We start from the raw sequence: 16,784 nt of genomic DNA on the forward strand, positions 1-16,784 counted from the left end.
GCATTAGCATGGATAACGGCAAGCAAATGCTAGTATTTTTTGTCAGAACTGAAGTTAAACTGAACCTTGCATGACAACAACTGTATTACAGAGATGGTGAGCAGCAAATTGCTAATCCATAGTTTTAGGTTGAAAACTGTGGTACTGGTGACAGTTTACTATCAGAGCTGCAGATGTTTCCTTTATACCAAAGTGTACTGATGCCAGGGTAGGGCGTCCAGCCTTGGGAGGAAGGAGATTTGTATTGTGGTAGTTGGGCCAGCCAGGGGCTTCCACAGCAGGAAATCATACAAGTCAGGACTGCAACAGTGAATACACTTGAACATCTACATTTATGGGAAGTGTACACAACTGTACTCTCTCTTGGTACAGACTCTTACTGTATTTCTCAAAATGGCCACATAAGGGTTCCCACCTTTGGAACAGACCTATGTTTCTACCCTCTTTCTCAGTTTTGAAGGGAATAGAAGGGTTCTGTTTTATCCTAGGCCACAGCAACATCATTGAACACATTGATACATCAAATCCCAGATGGTGTATTTGCAAGGGTCACTTGAGTGCTGATGCAGGCACATTGAAGGTGTTGCTAAATTGATGGCTGGCTGGCTGGCTATTGGCACATTGGATGTACACAACAGGTTATTTTGATTTGCTTTTGATGAGCATCTATTTCATTGGAAAGTAGCCTTTATCTCTCTCTTCTGCACCCAAAGTGTTTGAGTGGTGCTAGCTGTTGTGGTCAAGGAAAGTCCTCATCGCAGATGGCTGGTACTTAAAAGAATATATGTTACGTGACATTGAGGACCCTCCTTGAATAGGTCCTTGTTTGAGTCCATCCTTTCTACTTACCACTCTTCTGTAAAATTTGAGAAGTACCATGTTCATGGAAGTCTAGACATTTTGATGTGGTGCACCAGCTACACAAGTATGTGCATCTCCTGCAACCAGCCAGCTCGGTTTTGCTACTTTCCCAGTAATTTAGATCTCAGTGCTTGATGCCACCAATGATTTTTTGTGTTTGCATTGCCTAAATGGCAGGTATACTGAGTGTCCTTGTGGCAATTAGATTAATAAGCAAGATCTGCTCTGGCATTGCCAGTATTATTTCACTGAAAAATGGCACAACATTGTTAATAACTGCCTCAAGTGTCCGTATTTATGCCTGTCATTTACAGACATTGAAGAGAAAGCTTTTGGCTTGCTTTGAGAAAGCTGGCAGCTGTTGAAAATCTTTCTTGCAGTAGTCTTCATGAAGGCACTCTACACAGTCCTATAGAAGGGTCTGTGTATTGCCAGATGGCAAACACTCGTGCGAGGAGAAGCCTAACCCTCCAAAAAGACAAATTTTGTGTTCAGCTGTCTGTCTGTGCATCCACTAAACTCATCTTAAACAAGACTTGAGCCTGAATCTGTCGTCTTTTTTAGTAGTAGGTGAGAGGACCAAAAGAGGCACACCCCGGCTCCCTCCATGGGGAGAGTATCATGTAGTTTTTGCACCCTGTAGCCCCTTTTAATCAGCTGGAGTCCAAGGTCGGCAGTTCTGATACCAGTGTGCAGTTGCTTGAGTCAAGCTGTCATGGATCAGCAATGTGTGTTAGAAGCAGCAGGCTGTGGCTGAAGAATCTGTTGAGTCATTCTGCATCACGGCTTTTTTTCATATGCTTGAAATCTGATGGGAGCTCAAGTCATGGATGTGGCTCAGACCTGTTCTGCACCCACCGGTTCCAATTCCCTCGACACCCAAAACGTTTCAGTGTCAGGCTTGCTATTCACAATACTGTGAGCTAACTTGCTCACACAAGTTGTATAGAATCTGAAGATTCTGAAGCCATTGTTTGTGAGACAGACTGAGAGAGAGGCAGATTCAGCATCAACTACTTATGTGGCTGATCCCACTTTTGGAGAGATCCTCAGGATTTCAAAACAAAATCCAGAATGGACTTTAGCCCCTGTTCATTTCTCAAAGAAATGCCTAGTGTAGTTTACGGAGAAGAGACCAAAGGACCGCATGGAGCCAGTAAATAGGGATGATATATTTACCAGTGTAGCGACATCCTGTATTTACTTGTTATGCTTTCAAGAAGGCAGATGCTCTTTACAGGTGTCTGCCGTTTATTTTCTCCAGATCTTTTGGGTTTCTAATACCATGAAGGGAATGGACCCCATTCCTAAGTCAAAGTACCATTAAAGATCATAAAATTAGTATTGTTTCACTCTTTGTTGTTAGCCAAAAGTGCTCTTCGCAGCACCCGCAATGTGCCCAGTGAATGACTCCTTCTGCAGTTCATACGGTGTTACATGAATTGGTAACATATCTAAATACGATTGTAAATTCTTTTTTATTAGACCAGTTGCTCCTCCTGCTATTGGAACTGTCTGGGTATCTTTCCTCCACATGACTCTCATTTCTGCCTGCAGATCAAGATGTTTGATGACTTTGTGTCTTTCTGTACGCAAGACACTGTAGTCACTAGGTGTGGCAATTTCAATGATCAATGCTACTTTTCTCTTCTTTTATTTGAACCACTATATCAGGTTTTCTAGCATCTATCTTTTGAACTGTTGGTATTGGATGATCCCATGTGATATAAACTTCATCATTTTCTATGATTGTGGCTCATGTTTCCAGTGTTTTTCAGCCACTTCCATACCATGATGTTTGCACAATCTCCAGTGTAACAGTCTCGCCACATTAGCAGTCTGTCTCTGTGGGTAGTCATCTGAGCATCCTAATGTTGACTCTGTTGGGAGTGACTGTCTCAGTGCAGCATAGGTCCTACAGACCATAACATTGTCACATTGCTTCCTGCCAAGAAGTCTAAAGTTTTGGAAAGATATGGCAAAAGTTTTAATTCTTCTGCTATAGTATTTACTTTTATTTGTATCATTTACTGTTTATTAATTGATATTATTTCATTGTTATCATTGGCACCCTTTTTAACATTTTATGTGGGATCAGGCTATCACATCAGCATTAGTCAATGCGACCATATCACCTAGAGCGAAAGTTTACATTGTGGAGTGGGTGTACTGTACATAGTATTTATTTTATACTGTACTGGGATTATGACCATTTTCTATTTTATTTTCCTTATCTACTTGCTAGCTATCAGGCCACCAACAGTTGATTGGCCTATTTGTGTCTCCAGTGAGGCAAAAACTGATTGCAAAAAGCCGATCTAAGCAACCATCAGAGTTGTTTTAATGTATTTTAGCCAAAACCTCTTCTTCTGGTGGGTGATGTATATACCAATGTACATGAGGTATATACTCTGTGGTCCCACACATTATTGCACATTCCACTTCAAATTTACAAAATGAACATGGTATGGCAGAGACAAGTACATATCACGTGCACATCTGATGTTAAGTTGTCAATCTCGCCTTCATTCTTGCTGGATGGGTTCGGAGCCGATCCTCGGCTCCGACTCGGCACTTGCTTTAGCTTGAGAACTCCTTTTACCAGCTCGAGCAACCCTATATCCCATGATGCAAGGCGGAACTACCTCAGATCTCGTTTGCCGCTTAGCGAAAGAGGTCTCCTTTGCCAACTGAGGTAAGTGATTTTCTTGGTAAAATCAGAAAAGCTTAGTTAGGGTTTTATTTCCCCTTTTTTTTTTTCATAGTATAGTCTGTAGTGAAGTACAGCCCACCCTATTCCCTTGTTTTTTCAAACTTTTATAACCTTTTTATAACCTTTAGTATAAAATTTTAGTTAGGCCTAAAACCCCCATTGGTTAATCCCTTCCTGTGTGTTGTGTGTAGGGGATTAATTTTGTGTGTGTTGGGGTTTGTGTGTGTTACTTCCTCCTAGGATATGTCTAGGGAAGGCAAGGTCTCAGGCTTCAAGAAGTGTGACTCGTGCTGTCAGAAAATGTCTCTGACAGACTGTCACACTTCTTGTGTTTATTGCCTGGGGCCTTTGCACCTGCAGGACTCCTGTGCTTTGTGTCACTCTTTTAGCCAGAGAGTCCTGCAGGAAAGGAGGAATAAGCTTATCCTCCGTGGCTTACTTAAGCCAGAAGGTTCTCCCTCTAAAGCAGGGTCTGGGAAACCTTCTAAGCCACCGAAGTCTCAGGCTTCAGTATCCAAGCCTCCTCCGGTGGCTCCGGCTCCATCGGAGCTGAGATCGGTTCCGGCTGGAACCAATGTATCTACCATTAAAGTAATAGGTTCGGCGCCGGCTGGTTCCGATACCTTATCTACTGTGGCCTTGTCGGCTCCGGCTGGAGCCGACACCTTATCCAGCATCGGAGCCGAGAAACCTTCGGCTCCATCTGGAGTTCAGGGGACTTCGGCTCCGATGGCTTCGTCCCGAAAGAGATCTCTGTCCCCTTCGTTACTGAGTATCCACTCTGCTCCGGGGTCTCCTCTTTTGTCGGAGCGGAGCCATCGGAGCCGATCTTCTGTCTGACCACGACTTAGAGAGGGTGGTAAGCAGGCTGTTGAAGTCTCAGGCACTGGCCCAAATGCTCCATAGCCCGTCTCAACAGACTTCGGCTATAGCCTCACCCCTTGAACTCCTCCTCCGACTCCACACCAGAGTTCGGAGCCGGAGCTTCTCGGGACAGCGACTGTTTCGATGCCGGAGCCGATACATCCTTCGGCTCCGTCGTCCTCGGCTCCGATCTCCTCCTTGAGGCCTTCCTTGGAGGGATCCGGTCGTCGGGTTTCCATTGTCGGCTCCGAGGGGGCTAGTGGCATCGGACCCTTGTCCGACCCCGCTCTCCCTCTCGGGGCTTCGGCTTTGGTAAGCTCGGCGCCGACATCGGCCTTGGAGCCTTCCCTCTCATTGGAGCCGGGAATTCCTGTTTCTTCGGAGCGGGGATATTCCGGCCTCCCGGGGAGGGGAGGCTTTGAGGTGATGAGGAGCGTCCTGGCCTCTGAGCCTGGTCAACGGTCCATCCCTCTAGCTCCTCCCTGCAGACACCTCTTGCCAGCCTCTTGCTCTCAGGCCCAGGGATCCATCGCCCCAGGTTTCCCCACTGGGAATTTCCTCCTCTTCCGAGGTTTCTCCTGATCCTGCAGGGGAACCCCCTCGGAAGAGGACGTGTAAGAGGAAACACACAGACTCCCCTGAGTCTACTACATCTGATACCGACTTAGATGAGTCGGAGGGTTCCCCACGGTCCCCCTCTGAGGATGTCTCCTTTTCAGACATTCTTGAGCTCCTCAAACAGAGGGGGAATTGGCCCTCCATTGACCCCTCCGAGGATGAGTCGGTATACCTGGAGGCTTTTGGATCCCGACCCTCCACCTCCTGGGTGTCTCCGCCTTTCGACCCACTTATGCAGGTAGTGGCTCGGAAGGCGTGGGCGGCTCCAGATTCTGTGGAACCTGTCCCCAGAAGGCAATCCAAATTCATCACGGCCCCTTCGGACAAACAGTTCCTTTCCAAGGGTGTCTCGGTGGATGCTATGGTGGTGGCGGCGGCCACTAAGAAGGAACTGGCGGATCCTTCAGTACCTGTCCATCCTCCTAACAAGGATTCTAGGACCATGGACAGGTATGGAAAGCGGATGTTTTCTTCAGCGACCTTTGCTATGCGTTCGCTGAATTATCTGTCACTTCACCAGGCTTCAACGAGATATTCTCAAGGAACTGGGTGAAGTAGTCCAGGACCCTTCTGCTGCTGGGGCTCAAGAAAAGATTGCCTCGCAGCTTGCAATCCTGAATTCCATATCTAACTCCTCCATGCGGCTCATATCTTATGCGGCCGATGGAGCGAGCAGGGCCGCAGGCACAGGAGTTGCTCTTAGACGCCAAGCCTGGATGCGGCTTTGTAATTTTGCAGACCCCTTTAAGGCGTCCTTCACTAATACCCCCTTTGATGGTTCGGCTTTGTTCGGACCTCAGGTGAAGGATACCTTGACCAGGTGTGAGCAGGACGGTAAAACTCTTTCTGCCGTTGGAGTCCAATTTTCCACTCCTTCTAGACCATATCCCAAGGGTCAGAAGGGGGGGAAGATGTGGTTCCGTAAAGCCCAAGGAGCTACACCGGACACGTGGTCAGTTTACCCCCAGAGGCAGAGGGGGTAACAATAATAGACGCCGCCCTAGAGGCAGGGGGGTCCTCAGAACCAGGGCAACAGGGAGTCTCTTCCTGATAAGCCCTTTCAGCATCCCTGAGGTGTTGCCCGACTGTCCACCCTTGGAGGCAGTCGGGGGAAGGATTTCACTGTACCCAGTAGCCTGGCAATCCCTATCACAAGAGATGTGGGTACAGTCGATTATATCCGAGGGTTACAAAATCCCTTGAAGGTTTCCCAGACCTCTACAATCCCTTCCAGACATCTCACCCGGTCAAAGGGATTTGGCAGAACAGGAGGTTTCAAAACTCCTAAAAAAAAGAGCCGTCCAGACGGTGCCGGCAGACCAGGTAGGATCCGGCGTCTACTCGAGATTCTTTTTGGTCCCCAAAAGGACGGGAGATTGGAGACCAATATTAGACCTGAGCAATCTAAACAGATTTGTCAAGAAGGCAAGATTCTGGATGGTCACGCTTCAGTCCATTCTGCCATTTCTGGGCAAGGACAACTGGATGTGCTCTATAGACCTTCAGGATGCATACTATCACATAAAGATTCACAGACGCTCCAGAAAGTTTCTCCGCTTTCGGCTAGGGACCAGTCATTACCAATTCAGAGCACTGCCCTTTGGCCTCACTTCAGCCCCCAGAGTGTTTACCAAATGCATGGCAGTGGTCACAGCTCATCTGAGACGTCAAGGATTCCAGGTGTTTCCCTACTTGGACGACTGGCTCCTCTCCGCCACCACCAAGTGTCAGCTTCTTCAGTCCAGAGACTACACTCTACAGCTTTTCAGGAGTTTGGGAATTTCAGTAAATTTCAAAAAATCTTCTCTGCTGCCTTGCTAATCTATCACCTTTATAGGCGCAGAATTAAACACTGTCAAAATGTTAGCCAGACTAATAGATCAAAGAATTCTGGACATCCAAAAATTCGTTCGGCTTCTATTGCAAAGCAACAAGATCAAAGCCAGATTTATACTGAGGGTTCTAGGTCTTATGGCTGCGGCCATTGTTCTTCTACCACTGGCTCGCTTCCACATGCGTCTTCTGCAGTGGATGCTATTCACGCAGTGGTCGTACCACAGTCTCCCGATGAGGCACGAAATCTTAGTCACACAGTCGTGCAGGGCTCATCTGAACTGGTGGATATCTTCCCCTCTTCTTCATCAGGGCCGACCCTTTATTCCCCCTCCTCCAGTTGCCACAGTCACTACGGATGCCACACTGATCGGGTGGGGGGGACATTATCAGGGCAGGATGGTCCACGGGACGTGGCAACCCGTAGAATACCATCTGCACATAAATGTCCTGGAGATGAGAGCAGTGCTTTTAACGTTGCAAGCCCTCAACGACTTTCTTCCCACGGGGACTATTGCAGTACAAACGGACAACATGTCCGTGGTCTGGTACATCAACAAACAGGGCGGAACCAGGTCCTATCCGTTATGTCGAGAAGCTCTCAGACTTTGGCAATGGGCGATCTCTTCTCAGCGGTTTCTGATAGCAACGCACATCCCCGGCAGGTCCAACCTATTGGCGGACAGGCTGAGCAGATCTATTCTGATGCCTCACGAGTGGTGTCTCAATCAATCTGTAGTGGATCAGATTTTTCTGAAGTGGGGCACTTCTTGTTGCGATCTTTTTGCTACTCCTCAAAACAACAAGTGCCCCGATCTTTTGACTCTCTTTCCCCTTCCCGGCCAACCCCTGAGAGACTCTCTAACCCAGGATTGGCCCGGGGACTTCTGTACGCTTTTCCTCCCTTTCCCTTGATTCCACAAGTCATTCAGAAAGCCACCGTTTCGAGAGCCAAATTGATCCTCATTGCCCCATATTGGCCTCGACAAATTTGGTTTCCGTCTCTGCATAGTCACCTTCTGGTGCAGCCCTGGCATCTGGACCCAGTTCCGGATCTCTTGATCCACCAGTCGGGTCAGCAGCACCGGGCCATTCATTCTCTCAACCTCACTGCTTGGTTGCTCCACTTCCTTCCCTAGCCAGGCTACCGATGATTTCTGACTCAGTCAGAGACATTTTAGTGTCTTCTTTGAAGTCGTCCACTAGGACTGTTTATGCTAGCAAGTGGGCGTTTTTCTATTTGGGCAAATTCCAGAAATATTGATCCCTTTACTGCTCCTGTCCATTCTGTTTTAGATTTCCTGGCGGAGGTTTTTCATTCAGGATCCTCGTCATCTACAGTCAAAGTACAACTGGCTGCTATTTCCAAGTATCATGTTGGCTTGCATGACAATAACATTATGTCTCATAGATTATGCAAGGCCTTTCTGAGAGGAGTTTTCTCCTAAAACCACCTATAAAGCATCCTCCTCCGCAATGGGATCTAAACTTAATGTTGGCATCCTTGATACTACCTCCCTTGAACCGTCTGCTTCATGTTCTTTGAAGTTATTGACCTGGAAAACTATATTTTTACTGGCTGTCACTTCTGCAAGAAGGGTTTCGAGATTCAAGCTCTCTGCATTTGTTCCCTTATTTGGTTTTCATAAGGACAGGGTATCATTAAGAACTAACCCTTCCTTTCTCCCCAAAGTCGTGTCTCAAACCAATATTAACCAATCTATAGATCTACCAGTCTTTTTCCCAAACTATTCCGACAGAGCTGAACAGAAACTGCATTTTTTGGATGTCCATCATCAGCTCAGGTACTATTTGCATAGAACTAAACAATTCAGAAAATCGGACCAATTATTTGTCTCTTATGCAGAAAACAGGATAGGTCTTCCAGTTTCTAAAGTGACCTTATCCAGATGGTTGACTTCCACCATTTCCTATGTGTACTCTCTCAGAGGCAAACAACTATCTTCTAAGCCAAAAGCACACTCAACCAGGAGTCTATCCACTTCTGCAGCTTTTCAGGATAGACTACCCATTGATACCATTTGTGCAGCAGCTACTTGGGCCACGCCTCATACCTTTGTCTCTCATTACAAGTTGGACTTGGCCTCCAGAGATAGGGCCAGTTTTGGTTCCACAGTTCTCAAGAGTCTGTTCCATTGAGCCACCCGGGATACAGGTGCTAGGGACGCGGTCCCATCCAGCAAGAATGAAGGCGAGATTGACAACTTAACATTTAGAAGTTATGTACCTACCATAACCGTTCCATGTTAGTTGTCTTCTCTCGCCTTCTTTCTAGGCCCCTCCCTCCTTCCCCTGGCCTGGACAGATCTTGAAGAGTTCCTATTAGGTTGTTTCCTCCTGAGCCTTCATATGAGGACTTCTGTTAGGAACTTATGTTCCTAATTATGTTAGGATAGTCTTTAGCAGGGTAGATTAGCTACCAAACGAGATCTGAGGTAGTTCCGCCTTGCATCATGGGATATAGGGTTGCCTCGAGCTGGTAAAAGGAGTTCTCAAGCTAAAGCAAGTGCCGAGTCGGAGCCGAGGATCGGCTCCGAACCCATCCAGCAAGAAAGAAGGCGAGAGAAGACAACTAACATGGAACGTTATGGTAGGTACATAACTTCTAATTATGTGCCATGCACCTCCCTCTGTCTCTCATTAGCAGATATCAGCATTACATTGAGTAAGATTGTCTCCTTCCTGCCAAGATAAGGAAGGTGATGTGATACCTGATGCTTCATCCACCCTTCCTTGCTCAACTCCTCCAGTACCTGAGCTGTTAAATCAGTTTTGGGTCGTCTATGTCATAGTCATGGCTTCATCCCCCTTATTCAGTGGACCCGGGTCTTGTGTCTTCTGTCTTTTGGTCTCCCTTGTTCCAGTTCTAGAACTATGTGATTAGGAAGACTCTGAATAAAGTTAAGGACCTCTTTGATTCAGGGTTGAACTTGACGAACTTGTAGAGAATTTGATTGTGCCTTCTGCAGTTAGATGTGTGTGTCTAATTTTTAACTGTGCAGATACTTTAGTAAGGAATGCTGTCTTGGGGGTGTTCCTCTATGCATAGTATGGATGACACTGATCTCCCTGAAGGATGAACTTGGATAATGTCATGTATGCCTTTTGTGTGTGTGTGTGTGTGTGTGTGTGTGTGTGTGTGTGTGTGTGTGTGTGTGTGTGTGTGTGTGTGTGTGTGTGTAATGGGGGAGAGATGTTCCTTTGTATCACTTAGCTCATAAATTAGTGTTTGCTTTTTCCTATGGAGGAAGCAGGCCATCTTTTGTATGATGGACCTTTACAACTCCACTTTACCCTTTTTTTCCAAGCCTAACCAACCCCAAACGTGGAAGACCCTTCAGTTCCTAAGGAAGGTTCTGAAAACAAGGGTCACAATCAGAAGTGGTCATGAGGACTGTATGAGCACTATCATACACACTGAAAACCAAACTATCAGAGTCAGTGCAATACCTTCTCTTACCCAGAATTATGCTGGTTTGAGTGTTGCTGGAGGCCTTGAGATCACTGCTGTGAAGTTTTACACTGTTGCCACTTCCCCCATCTTAAGATCCCCAAGAGAACAACTTTGCTGACTACTCCGACCCAGTACTGACTAGACTCAGACTGCCTATAGAGAAGGGTGGTTCTCAGTTTTCTCAGATGAGATGAAGACAATCTGAAAAGACCACTGGGTTGTAGACATTATTGCTGTCACCCCATCTTAAACATCATTGGTCCTCCTCTAGAAAAAACTCCATTGATGGATTGGTCCATCTTAGCAGACCTTTTGGGATAGGGCCAAAGTGTACTACTCACAGGGGTCTTAAGGCTGTCCCCATTTTAATGAAGGACATTGATGTATGCTTACCTTTTTCTGGCCATGTGGAAGATGAGCACATTCCATCTCACTGTAGATCTTGTAGACCTCAACCAGCACATCTGTTAGCATCCAGTTTAGGATAATCATTTTGTTGCTGCAGGGGCACCTGGATGGGCTTACTGGAAGTGGTGGATCCATGCTGGCACAATAGCCTCTGGGGACCACACAGAAGAATTGTCTGAGTCTTTCTTGGTATATATCACAATACAGGGGACTCCCCTTGTGTTGAGTTGGGCGCACACTCTCGTCAATTTGTCGCTTTGGCCTTACTTCAATGCCCAATGTTCATATCAATGTGTTGGCTTTGCTGGCTGAAGCCTTTCAGGAGAAGGTCCTCCATGTGTGCCATTACCCATGTGGCCCAGCCTAGGGACTCACTGGCAGCATTATCACAGTGACACACTCATGGTTACAGTCCCTAAGGGTCATCTAAACTGAGTGAGTTCCTTTATGACTCCTGCTCAGAGGAATGTCTTTAATTGATGTGGAGCTGGATGTTATCCACTGCCTGCGATTCTAGCCAGAGTATGCTTCTCAGGGTTAAGGTTAGTTCTGACCTTGACTTACTGGTTGAGGATGCACAGTATGCTTGAGATGAAGACACTGTTACTCCTTCTAGGTGTGATGGTTACTGTAAACTTCCTGATGCCAGACGTGTGTTGCATTGGACTTTCTGGTGCCAGTGGCCACAGAGCCACCACATACAGTCTGGATCCTCTTCCGCTGGCATCTTAATTTCCTTTGCATGGAGTGGTAGCCAGTCCTCTACCGTTGCTCTGGTGAGTTTTTCCTGTTGGTAAATCAACAAACCTGTTAGTGATTCTCTTGAGTCTTTGTTATAGAGGGAAAAAGCCATAACTCCAGCTTAAACAAGTGGGATAGAATTTTAATCTCAGTGCTGGAATAGTGGAGTTGGGAGGAAGAGGGATGAAAGGGTTAGTGTCTGCTCACTTCTCTTTGAATGGGAAGTGATTGCAGTGTACTGGGGGTGGAGCTGGTCTTCAGGTGTTCCCTGATAGAAGCCAGAGAACATTACAGGCATCTGCTTCTAAGAAAGGTAAGGTTTTTGTGTTATTGCATCACTTGTGAAAGTGAGTGACAGCCTTGTGCTTTTTGCATGCATGCCCTTTAAGTACTTCTGGGCATGCATGTGGGAGCATATAGTTTAAAGATAAAATTTTTCTGTTGGCTGCCTAGATGACCAGCTGTGATTGTGCTGTCAGTTGGAGTACCTTGATGAGAAAAAAAGACGGATGTTCAGCAGCCAGTAGGATGCGACGGAGTTCTACTAGGTTCACGCATGGTACATGGAGTGTGGTCTTCTCTAGAGAAAAGACTTGACATTTTCTTGGTGGAGTTAAAATGAGTGCCTTTACAAAAAAAAAAAATGCTTTTGCATTTCTTATCCAGTGAGACAGTCAGACCATGTTTCTGGTACATGAACAAAAAGAACACCGTTCTGAGGCCATGTGTGATAAGAATTTTCCAAAACTGAAGTACTCTGATGAGTAACCTGTTTAATTTTGTTTACATGTATGTGATTGAAGGTTAGTTTGTTGGTTTCCGACTGCCTGTACTTGACTGATCAATGTAAGAGGTTAGTGCAGATTGAAGTTTAGTTTATTAGGCACAGTGGGATCACTTTGTCTTTGAGATTTTTGTATATGTCAAAGGAAAGTTTTTCCTTTCCTCACATCTTATGATTGTAGGGTCAGTATTTATCGGTTGTGGGTGTGTGAAGAGGGTGCAGAGAGCTTGACCCCCCAAAAACACTTATTTGGATATTTGCAGAAAGATTGTAGGGGATGTGTGCTCTTGACCAGCTGTGTTTGAACAGTGTGCTTCCTAATAATTATGTAGATCATAAAGTAAGCTTTTTCCACTCATAAGGGGGTGTACTAAGTCACGTGCACTTAAAATGCAGAAGAGAAGCTAATTGTCTGTTGCTAAAAAGCAAATGTACATTGTACTGTAAATGTTGTGAGTACTTTACTGTTTTTGCCTTCTGGGAGGTTTGTACTCCCCTAATCACCAGATGCACAGATTATTTGCAGTAAATTGAAGAAGTTATTTTTGCCTTTTCATTATCTCATACTTCCTTATTTTGGTAACCATGTTTCAAGTGATATTGCAGCAGTTCTTCCACAGTTGACACTAGAAATGCTAGTGCCTCACTTTTTATGGTATAACAAGATAAAGCTGTAGCATTTGTATCAGTTCTTTAGCAGTGTGTCAGCATAATTTTGTCAGCACTGTTACCTCACTTTTAACCATGTAGTATGCTGTGTTTTTGTTTTGTTTTACCTTTACTTGTGCATACCTTATCGCTGCCTTTTCACAGAAGCACCTGTTTTATTATTGCGCCTATGTTAAAATGTTTAACTGTTTTGCAGCAGTCTTATCACCAAAATTAAGGAAATAGTACTCATTTTTCATTCATTTTATGTCTTCTACATTGAAGTCTCTCTCTTTCCCCCCAGATGGCTTGTTCAACCAGTATATCAGCCAGCAGGAGTACAAACCTAAGTGGAGTCAGATCATCCCTAAAAGTACCAAAGGTGAGGCATCCTGCCATTTATATAGTATTTCCCATATTGCTGATGTGGTCTGTTTCTGCCCTGACAATAACGCACTAAATTTCCCATATTTAGTAATGATTTCCTGCTTTCAGGGAATTCTCATTTCAGCTCCAGAATTTTCAGATGTTGGTATAAATCAGCGATTCTGTATTATGAATGGATATAAATAATACATGTGAATTACTGGTTAACAAGAGGACTGCACCATCGAGCAGGCTGTTAAATTTGTGTCTGTTTTTTTCCTTTCACTGTAGTCTATCACCAGTAATTATAATATGTAGGCAGTAATCCCTTCTTTGTAGGGTTGGTTGTGGTTTAATTTCTTTTATTGTTTTTTTTCTCTTGCCAGTCTGCCTACCCCTAAAGTTATTTCAGTAGCTACTTTCTTGTTTTCTAGAATGTATTCTTTTACTTGTCATTGTAAGTTTTCTCAAAGGTGATTTATTATATAATGAACAATGATAATAAAAATGTGTTTCCTCATTGTAAGGTATGAGGTTTGATGTTCATAGGTTCATAGATTGTACTAGGCTAACTGCCCTTGCGAGCCATTTTAAGTTTACACACAAGTCACTGTCAGCGTATTCCTTCCTGTAGTACTTCTTGGATAAAACTATAATCAGGTGCTTTTTATGCTGCTTGACACTGTTTGTAGCCATAGCAGGTGACAAAGTCCTGCCTTATGTTTTATGAAAACTTCCTCTGTGGCTTTCAGTTTCTGGCCTTAGAATACCGTTTGATTAGTTACAGTATTTGCACAATAGTCTTTTGGTGTCCGTCACATGAACAAGTTTTTCTAATGATTGCTTGATTTAAGGAAAGTGCAGTGGGTGGAAGATGTTGGTTACTACCTTCTTAAAAATAGTCTCGTATTGGTATGCAGTCTTTGACATGTGTAGCATCTTTGCACCTAGGTTTAGGGAAATGCAGACCCCCACTGACCTTAGATCCTTCTAACCACTTAAACAGTTTTGATCTCTTCTTAACATGCCTCATTCAGAAAGTTCCATTGTTCATTTCCCAAGAAGCATATGCCCACCAAATGTGCCTGCAGTACCTGTATACTGACTGAGAATCTCCATAGGTACTGATTTTTTGTTGGGTTAGGATCTTGGCATGAATTGCTTCTGTTGCTGTCAAGTTTCAAATCTGAAAAACTTGAAGCCTGAGTCTTGGCCAGTGCCAGAGTCAAGCGGCAATGAGAGGGAACATTGCACATAAAATGTATGGAAAAGCAGAAGGTAAGGGTACTTAGCAGCCTTGTCTTGTCTCACTTTAGAATGCAATGTCTTTGACCTTTGCTTCCTTGCCTCTACAGGTCAGCATCCTCTAGTATGAGGTTTCTGATGTTCTTTGTGTTTCACTGATGTTCATCGTGCATACAGCTGCAGTCATTACAGATGGGTTATCCTGCCGTCAGGCGGGTCCTTGGTCGGCCGAATTCCAAAGTCAAGGTCCGGCGTCGGTTGTCGCTTCTTCCCTGACATCAGTGTGGCAGGGGTATAAAAGAGGCAGCCAACGCCATCTTCTTCAGTCTTTCTTGCCGTGCGGTGCCCGAAGCAGAAGCAGTTCGCAAGTGCCGGTCAGCCAGCTCCTGAGATTTACGAAAATATTTCAGCCGAAGTCTTCTTGAAAGCTAAGTACCGCATTGGGGAAACTTTTCTTGCCTCAGACCGATGTCAGACAAAGTTAATAATTGCATTTCATGTGGGAAGCAAATACCGCATAAGGATTTCCACTCTTTCTGTATACCTTGCTTAGGCCCAGACTACGACGTCCCGGCCTGCCGTTTTTGTGCCAGATTCAACAAACGCACTATTAAGCGCCGAGTGGAGTTCACCCTTCACTATTTTGGTAAAAAATTTAATTATGTTATGTCGTCGGATACTCTGACTCCAGTTTTGAGTAAAAGACACAAAGATAAGGACCGACATACGAGGTCCGCACCGTCTACTGACACCACGCTAAGGCCGACTACCGGTTCTCCGGTTCTCAGCGAGGCGCCTACGCCGCCCCTGAGTACCGATGACACTACATTACCGGTGTCTTCAGTACCCGAGGTCGCAGGCCTCGCCCCATTCCTACTGCAGATACCGACGCCACTCTTGGCGGGGAAACTCAGAGTTTAGACAGGCCTGCCTTTTCTCAAGGTGTCTTCAGGCCTTCCTCCTTCTCTATTAAAGCTTTCACTAAATCTAAAGCAGCCATGAAAACCAAAAACAGGGACCTCAGACCCCTCTCAAGGCCCCATGCCTAAAAAACAGATGCTCAAAATGGCTGAGGATTTGATTACTCTTATCAGGGGTTCTCAACCCCCCTCTGACAAAAGACCCAGATTAGAGGAAGACTACCCTTCCTCAGATCAAGCCTCTATTACCTCTGAACATTCTGAGGACCAGGATTATGTCTATTCTCCTTTCGAAGACTCTGATGCAGAGGAGTCTATTCCCTCGGTCTCCCCCCCTGAGGACTACTCATTTGGGGAAACCCTACATACATTGAGGGAACACTTTCACTGGGAAGGCCAAGATTACTCAGATTCCAAGAAAAGGCTCAGGGATTTTCTTTTGCTCCCCCAGCATAGGCCCCTGGCTATCCCTCCTGATGTCCTTCAAGGATGCATCTGGAGTCCTTACATATGGGTTGTCCTGCCTCAGGCAGCCCTTCGGTCGGCCGGATTCCAAAGTCTGGGTCCGGCTGATGTCGCCCCTTCCCGGCGTCAGAGCCTGGGGTATAAGGCGTCAGCCCGGCCATGTTCCTCAGTCTTTCTTGCCGCGTGGTGCCCGAAGCAGAAGCAGTTCGCAAGTGCCGGTCGGCCAGCTCCTGTAACTTCAGCTACCGAAGACTTCAAAAAGCTAAGTACCCCGTTGGAAACTCTTTCTTGCCTCAGCTGATGTCAGATCAAACGCTTAAAGTTAATAATTGCTTGACTTGTGGGAAACAAATACCTCATAAGGATTTCCAGACCATGACATCTCGGCCTGTACTGCCTGTGCCTCCTTTAATCGACGCACTCTTAGGCGTCGGTCGGAGTTTGCAGAGGAATTTTTGGGGGCTAGTTTCTCTTATAAAATGCCGTCGGAGACTCCGACTTCTCATTTAACCAAGAAACGGAAGGACAAGGACCGACACACACGGACCGTGGTTTCGGCTGAAACCGCTCCTAGGCCTGCCGCGAGTGTCTCTGCTGAAACAGAGTCCTTGGTACTTCTGTCCGTAGAAACCGCTCAACCGACAGCCTCGGTCCCGGAGGCCTTTTCTGAGTCTGTTATAGAATTACCCTCGGAAATCTGTGTTCAAGAACCTACCGACACCTTTCCCCTAGACAAAACTACTCCAGCACGTGGGGCAGCCAGGCCCCCTGCATCCATGTCCATAAAAGCTTTCACTAGGGCTAAAGCTGCTAAGCATCAAAAAACTCTGTCTCCCAAGTCTA

At 45.7% G+C, this 16,784-nt stretch overlaps 1 protein-coding gene across 1 annotated transcript in view; it reads left to right on the top strand.

Moving 5' to 3' along the window:
• MKLN1 (muskelin 1) overlaps positions 1–16,784 on the top strand; it is a 1,607,387-nt gene that overhangs the window by 477,350 nt on the left and 1,113,253 nt on the right. The window contains exon 6 of the mRNA XM_044087317.1: positions 13,250–13,327. Coding sequence (XP_043943252.1) covers positions 13,250–13,327 — 78 coding nt within the window. The remainder of the gene's footprint in view (positions 1–13,249; positions 13,328–16,784) is intronic.

Source organism: Protopterus annectens, chromosome 11.part0, assembly GCF_019279795.1.
Source record: "Protopterus annectens isolate FY-2018-M chromosome 11.part0, PAN1.0, whole genome shotgun sequence".
Classification (NCBI taxonomy): Eukaryota; Metazoa; Chordata; order Ceratodontiformes; family Protopteridae; genus Protopterus; species Protopterus annectens.